Here is a 21638-nt window from a genome sequence, read left to right as displayed (position 1 = left end):
GGGCAGTATCAGATAACAAATGGGCAATACCACAAGCTTAAGCATAAATAAGGGCAAAAATAAATAAATGAAAGAATAAACAAGGGCTTCTGTATTAAAATGAGGTTCAGGGGCGCCTGGGTGGCGCAGTCGGTTAAGCGTCCGACTTCAGCCAGGTCACGATCTCGCGGTCCGTGAGTTCGAGCCCCGCGTCAGGCTCTGGGCTGATGGCTCGGAGCCTGGAGCCTGTTTCCGATTCTGTGTCTCCCTCTCTCTCTGCCCCTCCCCCGTTCATGCTCTGTCTCTCTCTGTCCCAAAAATAAAATAAAAAATGTTGAAAAAAAAAAAAAATTAAAATGAGGTTCAGGCCTTAACCTGAGTAAGTGCAAAATTTCTGTTCTCTTATCTCCTTATCAACTGAATTAAAAAAAAAAAAATTATAGACGAAATAATGTGTATAGTTAGTTACCTGGTCCTAAGTTCAGTTTCATAAAACCACGTTCTGGTTTCCAAATACATATGTTTACCTGATTTTATATTTATATTCCCAATGTCAAAGATCAGCTCATCAAGTATAGTTATTCCAAGTTCACAAGCACAGAACTTACCTGTGAACAGCTTTAGATGCTTGTCTCTGCACTGCCACACTGCGGCCTTGCAGTGCATAAATTGCTGAAGAAAGAAGGCACTTGTGATAATTACTGTCTTTCTGTTTGATGTGCTTCAGTAATTCATTAAGTGCCGCTTTTGACAGTGTAGGATCCTGCATTGTCAATCCTAGAGCACACAAGGCTTGAAGGCTTTCTGTGGTTGGTTCCTTTAAGATAGAGCTGTAAACATTTTTAATTGTCTATTAGCCAAAGTACACTAGTCTGTAAGTATTAAAACATATTTAACATTTAGTAAAAAAGCAATTTACTTAAAGATTCACCAAACTAAGTTCAAATTTAAGATAAACATAAAACAGATTCCTTGGCTTCTAGGGACAGCAATTTCCCTGAATGTCTAAAGCATTAAAAATACCAAGAGCTTTCCACAGTGCAACAGCCAAATTTCTTTTCTGTTCATTATATCTAAGTTTTAGAAACAAGTACAAATAGCGTTTTGTGGTTTGAATTTTAGATAATTAACCATATAACCATGTAAATAACCATAGATACCATAGGCTGTTATTTTATTAATTTATTCCAAAAATATAGAAATAGGTACAATATATTGGTATAATTTTTCTATTTTTATTTATTATTTACTTTTTAAAAATATTTATTTATTTTGAGACAAAGAGGGAGAGAGAGTGTGAGCACGGACGAGGGAAGACAGAGGGAGAGAGAGAATACCAAGCAGGCTCCATACTCAGCAGAAGCCTGATGCAGGGCTCAAACTCATGATCATGAGATCACAATCTGAGCTGAAATCAAGAGCTAAGACACTTAACCAACTGAGCCACCCAGGTGCCCCTGCTATGATTTTTTTTTTTTTAAGTTTTAATTTTAAATGAATTTTATTTTATCAGGTTAACTTGAAAAAGAAAGAGAAAGAAATCTCTTTGGGGACCAAAGAGGCCAACAAAAAAAAGCCAGTTAGAAATGCCTTCATTAAAGATTTAACATCTTATTAGATCAAGTGATCAATTACTTTTTTTTTTTTTTTTTATGTTTATTTTTGAGAGAGAGAAAGAGTGTGAGCGGGGGAGGGGCAAAAGAGAGGGAGACACAGAATCTGAAGCAGGCTCCAGGCTCTGAGCTGTCAGCAGAGAGGCCGATGTGGGTGGGGCTCGAACTCCTGAAGCGTGAGATCATGGCCTGAGTTGAAGTGGAAGCTTAACCGAGGCCCAGGAGCCCCTCGATTACTCTTTTAAACAAAAAAATAATACACAGAGAGTACAGGATGCTTTTGAAGGACTGGATGGATCCAGAGCTAAGAATTAAGCCATGATCTCTAGCTCCACCTATGATTTTCAGTTCACAACTGGTTCAGTCCCATCTTTTTTGTTCACCAAAAAGATCCAACATTAAAAGCCTCATTTTACATTGTTCCAATTTTTAATCCAATGTTTAAGTACCTGGTCTCGTGAAGTGTTGTCAACCATACATACCATTTAAATAGCAATGTCTTGGCTGCATCCATTTTTCCTTGTTTATACTCTGTTATTGCTAGAGCTGTCAAGATATGCGCTTTGTCCTGCTCTGATTCAACAATAGACAAGGCTCTCTCATAGGCTATTACACAGAGTTGGAAACAGAAACAAAACAATATAAACACAATTTTGATTGACAAATAGTGAGATTTCTCCCTTTCTAATCTTACTTTTTAAAGGTCTAACTATAATTACATGTTATTGTTCCCTTATTTTCAAGTGGACAGAACAAACATTTATAATAATCTAACTTGGTTTAACTGGCTCAAGGTGATACTGGGCATATCGTTAGGATTATTGTGGGACATTCCCCAACTTCTATCTTTACAGGGAAGTCTTTAAGAGATGTGAAAACTTGTAGCCATTGAGATATCATGAAAATTCTCACATGCATACCAGTAACTCCATCAAGCTGTAGATACTTAAAATGAGCTGCACACACATAGACTGGGTCTTTATATATACATGAGAATGTACTCAATGAGCATTTCTGGAGAAAATAAAACACACTATTACTAACAACGGTTAAGGTCTTCATTTATCAGAAATTTACACTTAAGCAAAGACCTGCTTTCAGGTGGTAACGCGTATTTCTACCTTAAGTGATCTTTGGCCTCAGTTTCCTCATGTAAATAATAAAGATAAATACTCAGCTCATAACACTGCTATAAGGCCTATTCATCAAAATAATGTATTAAATAAGGAAACAGATAAAAAGTACCTAGTGTCATTCCTGGTTACTAGTCAGATTTAAATAAACATTGCAAGTCCTGTTCCCATTTCAATGTTCCATCTTTCTATATTTAAGTTTGTTGTAATTAAATTCCACTCAGCCCTAGAAAAGTAAGATGTGCCCTTTAGCATCAAGCAACATACTCACCTTTGCTGCTTTCCTTATATAGACCTTTCATAAATAAAGCCAATGCAAAACCTATGATGTCTTCTAACTCTTCAAGAGGTGTTGACTTAAAAGCCTGGATAGCTTTATCATATTCACCAATGGAACTAAGAAGCAAAACATAACTTACTTTTAATATTAAAAAATTTTTTGGTTTACATCATAAAAATACAGAGAGATACTAAGGTTCTTTTAATACCTTCACCTACCTCATCTATCACTGTTAAGGCTATAGAAAAGATAAAATAAAAGGCGTATTGTTTATTTCAAATAAGATGCACTGGGGTAATTTAACTTCAAAATTTGCTTCCTTTAAATTACATGTGAAAGTGATTAGTTTGGCTAAATTACAGAGTCTTTCTTATTAACGAACTTGAACTAAAATCCCAAGTTATAAAAAATAATTTCAAGTTAACTTCTATACAGAACTCTTTAAGCTACATATGTGGGTTGAATATTACCCTATGAGTATTGTCTGAGCATCTTTGACAAGCTTAACTAAAGTCATAAAATACCTAGTCAAAATCAAACCTAGCCTTTGTGTAAAGTGTTTACCTGCACATCCTTTTTTTGGAAGTATAAAGATACACTAAATTCCACAGATAAAACTATAGATTACCTTTTCTGTATTTAATAGGAAGAAAAGTAAAACTTGTTACATATGATAAAAGTACAATACTTTTTAACAACAAAAAAATAATTGTTTTGCTTATTTAAAGATGAAGAGTAGCTGCCATCACCTGGAAATGATACACTGTGGCTTTGAGATTCTTATTTTTGGTATCCATCACTATAATCACAAGCTGTTTCTATTTTTAATGTGTTATTGGAAATCTTTTTAGAAAATCCTTTTAATCTTGAGGAGTGTGTGTGGGAGCTAAAAATACAATCTTTGGTTCTAAAATTAGTTCTCATAAAGGTGAAAGATTTTAAAAAGCAAAAAAATTTAAGGTTTTTAAAATAAAAAAAAACCCCGGGGTGCCTGGGTGGCTCAGTTGGTTGAGTGACTGACTTCGGCTCAGGTCATGATCTCACAGTCCTTGAGTTCGAGCCCCGCGTCGGGCTGTGTGCTGACAGCTCAGAGCCTGGAGCCTGTTTCAGATTCTGTGTCTCCCTCTTTCTCACCCTCCCCCGTTCATGCTCTGTCTCTCTCTGTCTCAAAAATAAACGTTAAAAAAATTAAAAAAAAAAATTGTTAAAATAAAAAAAAAACCCTCAAATTTTGGTAAATATTTTGATGAAGGAAAGAGGGCTACCTTAAATTGTTCATGGATATATACATATATTAATTTAAAAAAAACACTATCTTCAAACATGTGATTACTTTTGTAGAGAAAAGAATAGAACTAGAAAGGGCACAAGGGGCTTCAACTTTACTTGTAAATTTTTCTTTGGGAAGAGAAAAGAAAAAAAAACACCCTGAAGACAATGGACAATTTTAAGATCTGTTATATTTGAGCAGTGACTATTCATTAAATTACGTTCTATACTACTTACTGCATTTTGCATGTTTAATGTATTTCATAATAAAACAAATTAAAAAGATGATCTATTTTCAATAGGAGATAGAGATTTTCTTCTAAAATATTTACATTACATCAAAACTAAAGAGAACAGATACTTGTTCCATATAATTTCTTATAACCTATCTTCTGCTACAACAAAATCTTAGAAATAACAAAACTCCATCAACTCCTAAACAAAACAGTTTAAAATAAATGGAAGGAAGAGCAGTCAGAACAATAGTATTTTCCTGTCTATGGATATTTTTCAGTTACACAAATATAAAAGAAAATAACTGGCTACCTCAGATCTCTAGTATGTACCTCTTTAAAAGATGTAGGCACTAACCTCAAAATATCAAACTACAGTTTTGATCATTCAATTTGGGGGCAGTTTTCAGCTTGAGGAACACCTCTCTAACTGAAGCCAAAAACCTTCCCCCCACTGCCCCATAACACTTCTATTCTCCAGACCTAATTCTATTCTCTAAAATACCTAGGTTTTAATCTTTTTTTTAAAATTATTTTTCAGTCAAAAGTCTTTGAGAATCTGAAAAAGCTATACAGCTCTCTCTCCATCCCAAAATATACATACACAAAAAATTTTTTGCACAATTTTATTTTTTGAATGTTTATTTATTTTTGAGAGAGAAAGAGTGAGAGCAAGAACAGAGGAGGGGCAGAGAGAGAGGGGGAGACACAGAATCTGAAGTAGGCTCCAGGCTCCGAGCTGTCAGCTCAGAGCCCAACACAGGACTCGAACCCGAGACCATGACCTGAGGAAGTCGGATGATCAACCGACTGAGCCACCCAGGCGCCCCTTTGTAAAATTTTAAAAGGGCTTTTTTTTTTTCTTTTTTGATGGAAGGAAAGAGGGCTGGCTACCTTAGATTGTTTATGGATACATACATATATTATTTAATATTTATTTAATATTAATTAAAAATTAATGAAATATATTAATTTATTTAAGGTATGTAATACATACATTAATACATATATTAATGGATCTCTAAAGTCCATTCCCAGTGTAAATATATATAGCATGCAAATGAGAATAAGTCCAATTTCTCTTCCAATTAACAAGGGTTCTACTATACAGACAGCAACGCCTCTCTTTGAAATGTTCTCTTGTATAGTCCACAACCATCAGTTCTAAATCTGCTTCTCACTAAAGCACAGTGCCACTAGGTACCGTTAGAGGAACAGGAAAGTATTAACAGAGTCCAGTATTGAGGAGATTATGTATCTAGAGGACATAATCATCAGCCCACTCATCTCTACATGTTCCATTACTCTGGATTCATCACTACCTCACTAGTCCCATAGCTTTCACCAGAAAAGTCTAACAGATTCACAGAATTAATGGGGAAAAAACATGCTTACCATAATAATCTGCCATAATTTCTTACTGTAACATTATAAGTATCTTGGTCTTCCACACTTTGTAACAATAACATTGCCCTGGAAAAAAAAAGGGGGGGGGGGGATGTATTTTAAATTAGCTCTGTGAAACAGCATTCTTTTACTCTTCTTCTTTAACTGAATCTACAGATTCTTGTTTTCTTCATTTCATTCATCTAATTCTTTAATGTCAGCTATAACAAGTTTTTCACATATTAATAAGTTGGTACACCAAAAACAATATGTAGATTTTAGACTATCAGGAAAGGAACTTGAATAAGGTGATCTCTTATTTAGTGAAATCATTCATCACACGTGAGTTTTAAATATTCCAAAAAAACTTAATCTAAATACAGGAAACAATGGTATCACTATTTTAAGTTTTGACATTAACTCAAGTATACAGCAAACAATCTTAAAAATATTTATATACTAGTGGTTTAAGTTAGGAAGCCAGGAAATTGAGTGCTTTCATGTGCACTTACCTTTTACATATAGAAAAATATTTAAGCAATACTTAGTTAAGAAAGAAAAGATTTATCAGGAGTCCCTAAAGGCTTAGAATAAATACATCAACATGTGACATGTCTCATTTTTATCTTGTGTTCAGTCCCCTTTGGGAAAGCAGAAAAATGTCTTAACAACTAATAGGAGTTGGATATTTAGTAAGATTTTTTTGTTTTTTTATTTTCTTTTCTGTTTAAAAAGGATGATCTAGGGAGAAACACTCAAGTGATGTTACATGAAAAACAAATATTTGCCAAAGAAGTCTAAGGCCGTATTACACATTAATATACTATACTATACTATACTATACTATACTATACTATACTATACTATATTATACTATACTATACTGGTTAGATTTATACCTAATTTGTGGTTTCAAGTCTCAAATACTTGTCTAAGGCAGAAAACAACAGCAGTGATTGGTCAAGGAAGACTGGTGCATATCCACATGACTGTGGAGTTGCTATTTTAACTTGAAGGCGTAACTAGTTGTTAGATTCACACTATTTGTGATTAGACTATATACAATAAAATGGCAAGCACTCTGAAGTTAATCTTCTTTGTTTAAAAATCCTGCTCACTGTTGTATTCTACCATATTTCTACAATTTGTTTACTATTAAGCTTATCATGCCATTGAAAGACACAGAATTGTTGCTTTTCATGAACTTCCACATATATCTTTAAAAAAGAACTTCCTGGGGCGCCTGGGTGGCTCTGTCGGTTAAGCGTCCGACTTCCGCTCAGGTCATTATCTCGCAGGTTGTGAGTTCCAGCCCCATGTCAGGCTCTGTGCTGACAGCTCAGAGCCTGGAGCCTGTTTTGGATTCTGTGTCTCCCTCTCTCTCTCTCTGCCCCTCCCCTGCTCATGCTCTGTCTCTCTCTGTCTCTCAAAAATAAATAAATGTTAAAAAATAAAAATAAAAAATAAAATAAAAAAGAACTTCTTGATTATATAGCCTCCAGTACCATCTAGTGATAACTCCTTTGAACTGCCAGGAGATCCATGAAAGGGCATGGCAAAGCATTTGGGACACCTCAATGACTTTGTATCTGACAAAGTTTCTTCTAAGTATCTATTTTCTACTTTTAAGGGAATGATACATGCAGTTAGGTCTTTTAACTTTTCAACTAGTATCCCCAACATTGTCATTTTTTTATTCACCAATCAATTAATTTGCAGAGAATAAACCTGCAAGTTGATTTCATTGCCTACCACCCTCTTGGTTGGTCATTTCACTCGAGCACACAGTCCTTGTTTTCTCAATATGGCAAGTACATTCCTGTTTCAGAGCACTTGCTCTCACTGTTCCTCTGCCTGGAATGCTGTTGCCCTCTTGAATGGCTTATAGCCTCACTTCATGCAGCCCAAGCCTCAACTGCCTCTTTAGTAAGCCTATGCTTGTTAAACCTGTCTCAAATTCACTGCCTGCCTTAACACTCCCTGGCCCTCTACCCCATTTTGATTTTCTTTCTTAGCAATTACCATCACAGATGTCTATAAGCTTATGATATGCCTCCCCACCACCAGGTCAGAAGCTCCATGAAAATGGAGTCTGTGTCTGTTTTATTTCACTGCTCAATTGCTAGTGTCAAGGACAATGTTTGGCACACAGCAATTCAAAAACTATGTATTGAATGAATAAAATACAGTAGATTTTAAAGCGATTCAGACAAATATAATGTTCTTATTTCTTTTCTGAATGAGCCTACACATTTTTAAAATAAAGAGACAGATTTTTCTAAAACAGAATCTGGGAGACTTTTCAGTTTGATTTTTGTTTTTTCTCCTGTCTGTCTCTCTCGGATAGAGCAACAGAAACCAAAATATAGCTGAAAATTTAAAACTGAATTTTTAAAAATGTAATGATAGATAATTAGAGATCAGGAAAGGAATCAGAACATTTGTGTAGCACCTTCTTCATGAAATGAAAACAAATTTTAAAAAGCCAAGTGATAAATACAGACGACTCTTAATTAAATGTAGAGTTTACCTTTGGTATGCACCTGCTGCTTCCTTTCTCAGTTGTAGATGTTCATTTAAGTAACCCAACATTGTGAAAGCTGGAGCATAATTCTGAATTCTTTCTGGAAATCCAAAAATATCTTTTCTTTACATGTGCATGTTGATCGTATTTGTAAAATGTGAGTCTTATTTTCAATGCCTTTAACACCAGATTACTTCCTGAGATCACAGCTATTAAGAATGGTCTCATTTTTATCTTGACTATAAAGTACTAGTAATCATTTTATAACTGTTTTAAGTTATTGAATATTTTATAAGTATTTATAGTTTCTCGTTATGCTTAAAGTCTAAACATTTTTATCCCCAAAGGTGTAATAATTTGAAATTGTAGCTTATATTAACACTAGTCATGAGATTCATAAGGAAATTCAGTTTTTTGGCTAATCACTTAATCTTTCCTGCAATTTTCTTGGTGGTTTGCTTCCAATTTCTATGTGTTTTTAAAAAAAATTCACTCAGTATTATACACTGGAAACACGGGATGACTTGGGCGCTTTCAGTGCAGAACTTTGAAATTTTAATGTCAAAAAACATCATCTATCTACTAATGCACAAAGAAGAAACACATCTGATTTATTTAAAAGCAGTATTGAGAGGGGTGCCTGGGTGGCTCAGTTGATCAAGCGTTCGACTACGGCTCAGGTCATGATCTCGTGGTCTACAAGGTCAAGCCTTGGTTGGGCTCTGTGCTGACAGCTGACAGTCTGGAGCCTGCTTCAGGTTCTGTGCCTCCCTCTCTCTCTGCCCCTCCCCTGCTCATGCTCTGTCTGTCTCTGTCTCTGTCTCTCTCTCTCTCTCAAAAATAATTAAACATTAAAAAAACTTAAAAGTAGTATTGGGAAACAAACCATCACTTAAAATCCCTTAAAATTGCTTAACAAAGTACAGTGTAACCACAATTTATATGATAGTTAGGCTCTAACGTCAAAGCATAAAGTGAAAATCACATAATCAACCTTATTCTTGAAAAATCCTAACGTCACAAAAGAGAGGAATACCAAAACTGAATCACACTAAAAAGAGATTCATGCCTTCCAAGTACACTCACCCTAAGGCAAACTGTCAGCCAGACAAATAGATACGACTCCACTCTAGGGTAAAAAACCAGAGTACGCATAACTGTCAGGGAATTATATGTTCATTGTTCTAGGGATCCAAATTTTGTAGAAAGGTAAATATTTACCCCTGTGTAAATTCTTTATAAATGTTATCCATTCTTACGGAAATTTATCAATAAAACTTCTGATCCATACACTCTCACAGAGGCTCTAGATATTTATTGGAGTCATTCATTTTGGGAAATGGCGTAAGATGTTAGTGCTCTGATGTGCTGATGTTTATAAACTAACTGCCTTCTGCTCAAGTATCCCAGGCTCAATGCAGGAAGAGTATTACAATCCTCTCCATACCTATGATGAGAAATTTTCTCTTCTGCTTTTCAGTTTATCTGTTTCTTCATAATACTAAACTGCCCATATACCTGCTTAAACTTCTTTCTTCTTTATTAGAATTTCTCAAGGGATAAATAAAAGGCTAGCAAAACTAACATTTCTTGAGCATCCAGGGTACTTTGCATATCATTTTGTATAAATCATCCCATTTAAACTCTAAGCAATAGATGCTTTTATTCCTGTATTACAGATGAGAAAACTAAAATCCAATTCGGTAATATGACCAAGGTTTCATCATAGCTAAGAGGAGGAGCAGAGACTAAAAGCCACTGGTAGTTTTCCACCCCCCCACCTCCCATGACCACAAGTGCATTCCCTAATTAATCCACATCACCTGTCTCACCCATTCACCCACCCACATTCCCTATGGTAACCATCAGTTTGTTCTGTATAGTTAAGAGTGTGTTTCTTGGTTTGTCACCTCTCTTATTTTTTAAACTTTGCTAGTTTGTTTTGTTTCTTAAATTCCACATATGAGTGAAATCATATGGTATTTTGGACTTATTTGACTCTATTGACTTATTCTTTTTGGACTTACTTGACTCTATTGTCTCTATTTGACTTGTTTCATTTAATTTGACTTATTACACTCTAGCTCCATCCATGTTGCTACAAATGGCAAGATTAAACTGGTAATAAAACTATTAGTTTTAGTAAGGAAGAAAGGAAAATTTTACAATAGATGGTTAATGAAACTTCACTATTATGTCCTTTTCCTAAGGCTACATGTATTTTTCCAGTATTCTGAAGAAAAATCAGGTGTTAAAGTGGGAGATTAAACACACTAATTTTGGAATTTAAAGCATATTATCTCATTTAATTTTCACATCTCTACCATCTAGATATTATTAACTAACTCCACTTTCCAAGGTTAATAGAAGTTAAAAGAAGTAAAATCCTTGGCCTAAGAATGTAGAGAAATAAATGGCAGAGACAGAACAGCAACAACTCAGGCCCATTACACTCCAAAATGCTTTCCACTACAACATGGAAATTGGTTTTATTGTGATCATTAGGTAGCAGCAATTTTCATCACTCTTCAAAAGGCCTTATACATTTTGAAAAGGAGACTGATCATTGGAGAAAAAAAAAAAAGGCAAATTCATGTCTTAAGGAACACTAATATTTTACTTGGAATTAACTAATTTTAAAACTTCTTTCAACTGTTTCAACAATTTATTCAAATATTGAGTTATTCAAATATTGAATACCTTACCTATGTATTTACTCAAAACAACTTGTGCGGCTGGAATAGCATTCATCTGAATGATATTGTACCGGTACAGCTCAGTATCTCTGTTGCTTTTATCTTGCAATGTTGTACAGACCCAATAAGCATAACCTATTGCTCCCTCGGTCTTTAAAAATGACAAAGTTAACAAGTGAATATAAGATAATAAATACACCAATAAAAATTATAAAACAGCAAATTTCAATACAGTAAATATCACATCTTAGTCTTAAGTCAACTGCAAAGTGTCTCTAATTAAAGAGTCACTGTGATACAACACGGCTCAGAGCATATTTAAATCACTTGCTTCAACCCTAAGTAGAAGAATCACATGGGATTAAATAAAGTGCAGGAAAACAGAGCCCCACCCAATGGGTTGATTTCCTTCTCTAAGCACCATTTTTAGAGATTAAACCAATAATTACCAAAGGAGTTCTAAAACACATAAATAATTACCAAAGGAGTTCTAGAACACAAAGGAGTTCTAAATAATCAAGAAATGCCAGCCTACTCCTTATCTCATGTTGATTTTTCTCTAGGGTCTCAGTTTCTATTCTAAATGACTGCTGTATCTATTGAATTCCATGTCATTTCTTCCTGAGCTTATGAAAGATAACACAAGATGAAAATGAGAAGTTCTTTAAAGATAATCTATTTCTAAGATAGAATAAAGAATAGAGACAACTGCTGTTATCAACATCTGATACCACTCTATTCGTTTTCTTAACAAGAATAATACTTTATTCATGAATGAATCCTCAATAATGTTCAAATTCTTACATGCATACTAAGCTCTGTAGTGTGCCTGAAAAGATCCATGGTGTCATAACTTCCAACTGTCTCTGCGATAAGAGCCTATAAAAGGAAAAAAGAGGTTCTTAAAGTGAAATTATTTGGCAGAACCAAAGGTTTACTAGCTGTGCTTCAAAGCACAGCTAATTTCTTTTCCAATCTTGGCTACTACATTCCCAGGGCTCAGAGGACCAGAATAACTTGTCAAATTGGCCCTTAAACTGACAAATGCTTTCCGAATTCCCTCTGCAACCAGGCAGTGGTGCAATAATCCACATAAAATTCCTCAGAACACTGATAAAGCTGTGCTACCTTCTCCCTTCCCTTTCACCCTTGATCCATTCATACTGGTATTTGTCTGGACTGGGGTTCTTAATCACACGATCATCTTGGATTCACCTGGGTAAGCTTTTTAAAAAAGGAAGTCCTTACCTCTAGATTTCTAGTTTCCACAGACCTGGAGTAGAGTCTCAACATATTTATTTTTCAAAAGTGTGTCAGGAATTTAAATAATATACCTATGCCTTTAACTTTATGAGATAAAAGTACTTTCAAGCTCCTATATCTTTTATTTAAAAATCAGGTTTTTTTTTAGTTATCATACATTACTAATATTATTAAAAAATTAATATAAAGTCTCACTTCTGTTGTTACCATTTTGATTAAATCTACCAGTTAACTCCTGAAATAAATTATTTTTAGATAAAAAGAACTGAAGGGCGCCTGGGTGGCTTAGTAGGTTGAGCATCCGACTTCAACTCAGGTCATGATCTCACAGTTTGTGGGTTCAAGCCTCATATCAGGGTTTGCACCTGCAGCATGGAGCCTGCTTCCGATTGATTCTCTGTCTCCCTCTCTCTCCGTCCCTTCTCCACTTGCATACACACACTCTCTCAAAAATAAACATTAAAAAAAAAGAATAAAATACTTGAAAAATTAAAAAAAGAATACTAGGTGGCTCTGATTAGCATCCAAAATCTACTGATCTAGAGCAGTGCTACTCAGAGTCAAGTCCCTGGAGCAGCATCAGCATCATCACTTGGAAGCAATTAGAAATGCAAATTCTTGGGCCTCCTGCATCCAACTTACACAGAGATTAGTAGTAATGCCATTAGCGCCCAGATGCTAACCACAATTCATAGAGAAAGGAGTTACTTTTCTAACTCTGCTTCCTTCACCAATTAACTAGAATTAGATCCAAGAGTCAAAGGTAGAATAAAAGATTCTAAACTCTGATGAGTGGTTTTCTGATATGGGTGATGCTCCTGCTATTCTCTGAACCAAAACAATCAACTACTTACCAATTCATTACAATTTCTCAACTAGAAAGACCTTGAAGACCACTCAGTCCAATCTTTTTCAGGTAAAGAAAATGAAATCCAGCAGTGATATGTTAAAAATCAGTCAGTGACAGACTCACACTCATAACCAAGTATCTGGATTCCTATCTGGCAGTACAAAACTCTGAACTTTGGGGAAGCAGAGGAAGGATACTCATAAACAAGCACCAAATCAAATATAAAGATTTTACAGAAAATGGGAAAACATAATCAAAATGATCTTTGTCGATGTTTATATTTTTGGTAAATGTGCTTTAAACAACAGAGTTCCAGGGTTTTTTAGCATAATAATGTCAGGCTGATGGAGCCCAAAGCCCCCCAAATCAAGGCTTAATCATTATAAACTGTATGCCCTTGGGCACAATACTAAGGATCTCTAATCTTCAATTTCCCCATCTGTGAAAAGAGTTTAACAACCACCACCATCGCAAAGGATCAATGAAAGATTAACCGAAATAATTATATACAAAGAGACTATCACAATTACTGGCACAAAGGAAGTCCTCGTATGTTACCTGTTATCCAACATTATCATTGCTATTTATATTAACAGGTTACTTGTATCATTTTAAATTTTTTTTTTTCAACGTTTTTTATTTATTTTTGGGACAGAGAGAGACAGAGCATGAACGGGGGAGGGGCAGAGAGAGAGGGAGACACAGAATCGGAAACAGGCTCCAGGCTCCGAGCCATCAGCCCAGAGCCTGACGCGGGGCTCGAACTCACGGACCGCGAGATCGTGACCTGGCTGAAGTCGGACGCTCAACCGACTGCGCCACCCAGGCGCCCCTACTTGTATCATTTTATATTAACTGGTTGTTTATACCCTAGGATTATTAATAACTATATGTTATATATCTTACTTGTCCAATCCAGCACATTAAGTAAGATGGATCAAGGGACTGAGCCATTTTGAAAGCTTCATGAGCTTGCTAGGAAAAAAAAAGGCAAAAATTAACATGTCATGTCATTTTATTAATTTAGTATTAAATTGCTTATGTTTAAAAAGCATAAGAGAAGAAGGTAAGTCAGACTTGTCAACATAAATACTTACAAGTCCAAAACTTCATTGTTTAAACACAATTAGCAACGCTTAAAACAGTGTTTTAACTACATAGTCCTAGAAAACTCCTGGGTACAACAGCTCTCTCTACAGGCTTAAGGGTTTTGGTCCCCAGTGAAAGGGCAATAGGGATGCACCTCATAGTCTGTAGAACTTTTAACCAATCACCCATGCATTTGCTAGCCACAGGTTTGACAGAAGTATCTATTGCCCTCTCCTGAAGCTTAATTGGCCTGAACTAACGGCAAGGAGGTCAAAGAGATGTACCTGAAACTTGGCAAAAAAAGAATGGACAGCATGAATATGTGCTAAGCAGTGAGGAAACCTTAAAGATACCTCACTTGGACCCATTAGATTGCATGTTTATTTTTCTACTACAAAAACTTATTATATGCTGCCTTATACTGTTTTCTCAAAAATCAATGTGTGACAGGAAACAGTCTTATTTTTCTTATGAAAACAACAACTCCTGGACAGCAACTGAGTTGTACTATCATAAAACTACATTCAGAGTTTTTTAACTGAGATCTAGCTATGTTTAAATTTTTAAAAATATTTTCACATATCTTAAGATCTAACTTATATTCTCCTTTATTCTATTTACAGGCTTTTGAAGCAATCTTGGCACTGACTTACTTTATCCCTGAGAGTATTACTGAAACTATTTTAAAAGGATGATATTCAGTATAACAGCTGAAACACAAAATAGTACAGATAATCTATTATCTATAGATTTATGGAAACTACTAAACATGACCTACAAGCATGCTTCCAATTACGTACCGTATTTCTAATTCTCCAATATATAACTGTTAAAGTATGACAAATTACATTGTGGCATATAAAAGAATTAATATCCACTAAAGCCAAATCTAAATCACCCAACATAGGCTAAACTTAATCTGCTAGACATTACTAATCACCTCTTTTACTTCATCACCCCACCCCTAACACAGCCCACACAGGACTCTTCTTATACATGTACAGATAAAAAGAAAAACACCCCGGGGCGCCTGGGTGGCGCAGTCGGTTAAGCGGCCGACTTCAGCCAGGTCACGATCTCGCGGTCTGTGAGTTCGAGCCCCGCGTCGGGCTCTGGGCCGATGGCTCGGAGCCTGGAGCCTGTTTCCGATTCTGTGTCTCCCTCTCTCTCTGCCCCTCCCCCGTTCATGCTCTGTCTCTCTCTGTCTCAAAAATAAATAAACGTTAAACTTTAAAAAAAAAAAAAAAAAAAAAAAAAAAAAAAAAAAAGAAAAACACCCCAATAAACCATAACAAAATTGTTCTAATCTTTAAATGAAAAACATAATTATAAATCCAAAATTTCTTCAGTGATATGAAAAGGAAAATAAATCTTACACGTTCATTATTTAATATAATAAATGGAATGCCATCAATTATCTAGCATATAGGTGAGCATACTGAATAGGTAACAATATCCAAAGTATTTCTCCACAAGAAGCTAAGCTATTACAAAGAAGTAATATTCACATATAAAAAATTCATATATAAAGCTATTACAAAGAGGTAACATTCATATATAAAGAATGTCCTTTAACATGACAAAACAGACAACACATTTACCTCAATGTTTTCATTTGCAAGGTATAAGACTCCCAAGTTGGTCCATGCAACAGGATTCTAAAAGATGTATATATAAAATTAGGTCCCTGTCTACATGGCAGCCTGAGAAAGTTATTAACATGAAATTTTGAAGTTCTTTTTCACAGACACATAAAACACTCACAATTTGTTCTGATTGGATTGACTTGATGAAACAATGCTGAGCAAGGGCGTAATTTCCAATACCTAAAAAATAACAGTTTGATGAAACTGAACTTTATTACCTGAAACAGGCAATCTTCTAATAATATTGAAGCGTTATGCAATTCTTACCACTGTAACATGAAACCACACCAAGAGCATTCCAGTATAAATGGTTTTTACTGTCGAGTCTCACCGCCTTTTTCAGACACTGAAAAAGTAAAATTAGATTAATTTTGGTATCTTGGAACATCAGTATTTATATCAAGATAAACGTGGTTTTATGTAAAAACATGATAGTATTTATCAAAAACATCAGAAAAGCTTTTCTTTTTTTAAAAGGTTATAAAAAATTTCTCAAAACCCCACCTGTAAAGATTTCTCCAACAACTCTTTAAGATCATTTGTGTTGTTGCCTGTTTCTGCTAGATGTTGTGCTTGACGGTAATAATTAATTCCGAGATCACACCATGTATTAGATGTGGACATCAGTTTTAATGCACGACCATAACACCTGTGGAAATACAAAAATAAATGTTATGTTCTGTTAAAATGTCCTAATTCAAAGTAAATGTCATTAACTAGCAAACTTTGTAAATTACCTTCCTCCAAGATGGAGGAGCTCATTCTTCTTTAATACTTGTTTTCCTTCTTTCTGACCTAGGAGGACTCCTAAAACATTAACATTTACTTTAGATGGTGAGACAGCATACAGACTGGTACAAGCATCCCCAACTAGCTTCCAAAGGCAAGACACATCAGCTCGATGCTGCAGAGCCCTAAAAAAATAAACAGTGTTTATTTTATTTTTATACTTACAAGTTATTTCCAAAAACTAGGAAGTTTATCTCTCTCATTACAATCTTGATTAAGAATTACTTCCTTGGTTAAGTGCAGTGAATGCTTTACTAAATTCTTTCTAAATAAATTACATGTTATCACTCCCTTATTAGGAAGAAGAAAGGAAGGGGGGAAGGAGAAAGAAGTGATTATTTCAAATGCCAGAAATTTTGCAAACACCTCTTTGGTACTCTTCATCATTTTTATTAGAAGTAGCAGAAATCACATAAATAAACCAATACATTTTCCATGACCAATTCACCTTTAACTGAATTTTTTTGAACTGTGCTGTCTGTGTTTGTCTTTTAAACAGTAACCAAAGTAGTAAAGTTGGTAGCTCTCTCTCAGTTAATTATTGTAAACTCACGTTTTTGCTTGTTGGTGTTTGGTCAAATAAAAATGACTAGTAAATGTGTGATATGTTAAATATATTTGGTGGTCCAAAGGATTTTTACTAAGACCAAGATTACCAAAAAGCTAAATATGAAAACGTGAAAACTCATGATTTATTGAAGAAATATGACTGAATGCACAAGCTTAAAAGAGTAAATAAAAGTATTAATTATGGTGATAAAGGTCACCTCTTCTTAAAATGAGAAAAATCTCACTATTTCTCTTCATTTTTCTCTTCTCAAGATCTTATAAATAAAACATGACAATTTCACTTAAGCCAAGTCTCAATAACCAGCTATCACAAACAGCTATGTTACTGGCAGATGGACAAGCAGATGGAACATTTCTCATAGCCTTTTCTACTAAAAGAGTCCAGCCAAAAATCATTTTCCAGTATCTTTCTGAGAGATAAGATTAATTATTGCAGTCATCACTGAGAGCCCACTGTGAGAATCAGGAGGAAGGACAACACTATTTGTAGTTCCTCTGCTTAAATATCTTAGCATAACATCTAAAAATGACAGCATGATAGGATAATGCTAAGCGAAATAAGTCAGTTGGAGAAAGGCAAATACCATATGATCTCACTCATATGTGAAATTTAAGAAACAAAACAAACGAGCAAAGGAAAAATAAAAGAAAAAAAGAGACATAAACCAAGAAACAAGAAACAGACTCTTAACTATACAGAACACACAATGGTTACCAGAGGGGAGGAGGGCGGGAGATGAGGGGGAAAAGAGAATGGGAGTTAAAGAGTATACTTGTTATGATGAAAAGAGTAAAATAAAATAAAATAAAACAAAGTAAAAGTAAATAAAATCTACAACGTGAAAGAAGAAAATAGAAGGAGAAAAGAGAAACAGAGGCCATTTTAATAGCCTAAACTCTTTCAATAAAAAAATAAAGTATCCGTAAGGTGAAATAACTTCTATCACCTTTACACAAGAATTGTGGTGGTACGAACTTTTACATCCAGAAGTAAATATAAATTTCGGGATTATCACTTTAAGAGTTTTATATACCTCCATATAATTGGCTGTGAATGCTACAAGCTATGGGCTACCCAGAACAAAATTTCCCATTCTCAGAAAGGCAGTTTTTGTATCTCAAGTATCATCAAAGGTTCACAATTACTCTTAAATACTAGTTCAAACAAAGCATGCCCTGTTCACAATACCCTTTCCTCTTTGGAAAGATCTATATAATGTGAGACTTGAAAAGCAGCAATAAAAACCTTCGGGAGAAAAAAGGCTCAGGTTTTCTTTTCATATTTGGTTCATATTCTGGAGCAACTAAATCAACAGGAAACAGAAGAGAAGACAAGTCGGAAAAGAAAGGAAAGGAAGCACAAGAAAGGTGTTTAAGAAAAAAGATTTCAAACATATGTGCAACATGTGGACTTCTTAAAATCATCTACCACAAACAGCACTTCTACTTAGCTGGTGAATTTACAGTTCGATAAAAATACCAGGTTTACTCAAATTTTTCTGATTCCCTTAATATTACACATCACTTTTTCTTACTAAACAGATTCTCTCCAGGAGCAGATTGCTCGCTTCCCCTCACCTTCAACCCTACCAAGATACCTAGAAGCGGCCCTTACCATTGAATATAAATCATACTGTTCACCGCAAGTCCTAGTTCCCAATCAGTTCAATTGGAGGTGCTGGCATTTCTAGGTCTCCTGCAAGGGAACACTGATGCACAGTATTCAAGCTGCTGCTCCTCTAGCAGAATGCTTCTTTCTTCCCACCCTTCCCTATGCAGCCAGCAGGTCAACAAGAGCAAGAAACTGTATCTGTTCCCCAGTGCCACGTTAATATAATATGTGTATTACAGAATTCATTGGCTACTCCGTTATTCTTTATGTTTAATATTCTGAGTACTGATTGCTGTATCTCACAGAAAAAAATACAGGAAGATTTTCTAAATTTGGCTTTAAGATAATGCTAAGAAAATAAACACAATGAATAATAAGAATAACACTAACCAAGTAAAATATTCCAGTGCTTTTTCTATGTAGTCCACAGCTTTCCCATCAAGATAATCCACTAGAGCTGCTTTTGCCATCATAAGATGGCATTCGCCCAAACCTAAAACCAGTTAGTTTGTAGTTATTAAAACACATACAGAAACACTTAGAATAAACTTTAAAAAATGTAGCGGTGTTATTTTAAAGCCACTTTTCAGAAAACAAAACTTAAGGGTATTTTATAAAAATTATCTTTAAGTAGGGTCTCGCATACACTTAGTACTGTTGCAGTAACATGTGCTAAAAGTGATAAAAATCTATAGAAAGAATTTCCTTGATTTTGGGCAGATTACTTAACTCTTAAAACCTCAGCCTTGAGGGGCACCTGGGTGGCTGGGTCGGTTAAGCGGCCGACTTCGGCTCAGGTCATGATCTCGCGGTCCGTGAGTTCGAGCCCCGCGTCTGGCTCTGTGCTGACAGATCAAAGCCTGGAGCCTGTTTCAGATTCTGTGTCTCCCTCTCTCTGACCCTCCCCCGGTCATGCTCTGTCTCTCTCTGTCTCAAAAATAAATAAACGTTAAAAAAAAAAAATTAAAAAAAAACCTCAGCCTTGAAAATGGTGATATTACCTAAATGCTATTCTCCATCATATTACTATTTATTAACTGTTGTGAAGCAAGATTTCATCTTTTTATATTCAAAACTAGATAGCAAACTACACAGTAGAAATGTAATAAATGAAACAGCAATTTCCTAAAGTACCCAATAAAGATCTAATAAACGTGAATTCTTTTGAGGAAAGTTTTACAAAATTAAAACAAAAGTTTTCAAGGCCTAAGTTATGCATTGCTTACAACATACACTATTTCTGATTTTTTTTTTTTAACGTTTATTTATTTTTGAGACAGAGACAGAGCATGAACGGGGTGGTGGGGGGCAGAGAGAGAGGGAAACACAGAATCTGAAACAGGCTCCAGGCTCTGAGCTGTCAGCACAGAGCCCGACGCAGGGCTTGAACCCACGGACCGTGAGATCATGACCTGAGCGGAAGTTGGATGCTCAACCAACCAAGCCACCCAGACGCCCCCACTACTTCTGATTTAAATTACAAAACAAAACAAAACAAAAAGTGAAAAAAAAATCTTCTGTAAGTTAAAAAGTAATTAAAAGGTATTGAAATATTTTGAAGATATGGTAAATTAATTACCAAAATATAACAGGAGGAAAACTCTTGTTTTAGAGATCCATTTTTATTTTTTTTTTAAATTTTTTTTTTTCAACATTTTTTTTTTTATTTATTTTTGGGACAGAGAGAGACAGAGCATGAACGGGGGAGGGGCAGAGAGAGAGGGAGACACAGAATCGGAAACAGGCTCCAGGCTCCGAGCCATCAGCCCAGAGCCTGACGCGGGGCTCGAACTCACGGACCGCGAGATCGTGACCTGGCTGAAGTCGGACGCTTAACCGACTGCGCCACCCAGGCGCCCCTAGAGATCCATTTTTAGATCAAATAGCTATCATGCTGTTTGTCTAAAAGTTAAATATCATACTACTATTGATTAACTGTTAGGAAATAAGATTTGATCTCTCTATATTCAAATCTATATAACAAGCCATATTATAAGAGGTTCATGAAAGAAGCCACTGTTGACTAAGAAGTCCTTTTCAGGTTATGAAATACATTTAGGAAATTTACACAAGGATTTTATACTCTAGTATCACAAAAGTCAAAGGAGCTATGAAAAAATTACCTTTCAAAGCTGGCACATAATCTTCTTTCTTTTTAATGATCAGCTGGTATTGAGCTATCGCCTCCTTATATTTGCCTAGGATTTGCTGTATTGCTGCAACCTTAAACACACTGTATGTGGATTCTGGGTTCAGCTCACTGGCTTTTGTGAAGGATTTCAAGGCTGTAGTATAGCCACCTCTGCTTAAGTATGCCTCTCCTAATGACTCCCAACAATTGAAGTCCTTTGGGTCTGCCCTTAATGCTGCCTGTAAACTAAAATTTCAGTAAACCGTAAGACAACTAAATGTAAAAGAACTACTTCCACATTTGACAAGACAATATAAAATAAAGAATTCAGTTGAATCACATACAACCATGGTTACTTCTATTTATCAAAGTGCTATTTAAAGCAGGTATATCTGTTCCTTTTATAACTTGAATTTTTTTATAACTTTCATATTTTAATACTAAGAAATTTTATTACAAATTTGGAATGAATAAGAATACTTTTTTGCACAACAGCTGACCAGAATTTTCTTCCTTGACTATCTGAAAGAATCCCAGTTTCCTACCAGAATAGGTATATATCTCAGTATGCCTCA

General features: G+C 35.2%; 1 protein-coding gene and 1 long non-coding RNA gene across 5 annotated transcripts in view; one reads left to right on the top strand and one right to left on the bottom strand.

Moving 5' to 3' along the window:
- SKIC3 (SKI3 subunit of superkiller complex) overlaps positions 1–21638 on the bottom strand; it is a 166333-nt gene that overhangs the window by 32119 nt on the left and 112576 nt on the right. For all 4 annotated transcript variants that reach the window (XM_058726802.1, XM_058726785.1, XM_058726812.1 and 1 more), the window contains 15 exons: positions 21056–21309; positions 19323–19425; positions 16699–16875; positions 16466–16610; positions 16229–16307; positions 16080–16141; positions 15917–15973; positions 14133–14201; positions 11918–11992; positions 11123–11264; positions 8424–8517; positions 5903–5980; positions 2997–3121; positions 2075–2198; positions 588–809 (listed from right to left, as the gene is read on the bottom strand). In XM_058726802.1, coding sequence (XP_058582785.1) covers positions 588–809; positions 2075–2198; positions 2997–3121; positions 5903–5980; positions 8424–8517; positions 11123–11264; positions 11918–11992; positions 14133–14201; positions 15917–15973; positions 16080–16141; positions 16229–16307; positions 16466–16610; positions 16699–16875; positions 19323–19425; positions 21056–21309 — 1806 coding nt within the window. The remainder of the gene's footprint in view (positions 1–587; positions 810–2074; positions 2199–2996; positions 3122–5902; positions 5981–8423; positions 8518–11122; positions 11265–11917; positions 11993–14132; positions 14202–15916; positions 15974–16079; positions 16142–16228; positions 16308–16465; positions 16611–16698; positions 16876–19322; positions 19426–21055; positions 21310–21638) is intronic.
- LOC131510173 (uncharacterized) lies at positions 12252–15338 on the top strand. The gene is made up of 2 exons (XR_009260927.1): positions 12252–12332; positions 14939–15338. It is a non-coding gene; the product is annotated as an uncharacterized LOC131510173 (long non-coding RNA).

This window comes from Neofelis nebulosa, chromosome 1, assembly GCF_028018385.1.
Source record: "Neofelis nebulosa isolate mNeoNeb1 chromosome 1, mNeoNeb1.pri, whole genome shotgun sequence".
NCBI lineage: Eukaryota > Metazoa > Chordata > Mammalia > Carnivora > Felidae > Neofelis > Neofelis nebulosa.
Note: the sequence above shows the minus strand (reverse complement) of the source record. Positions and strands in the feature narration are given on the sequence as shown.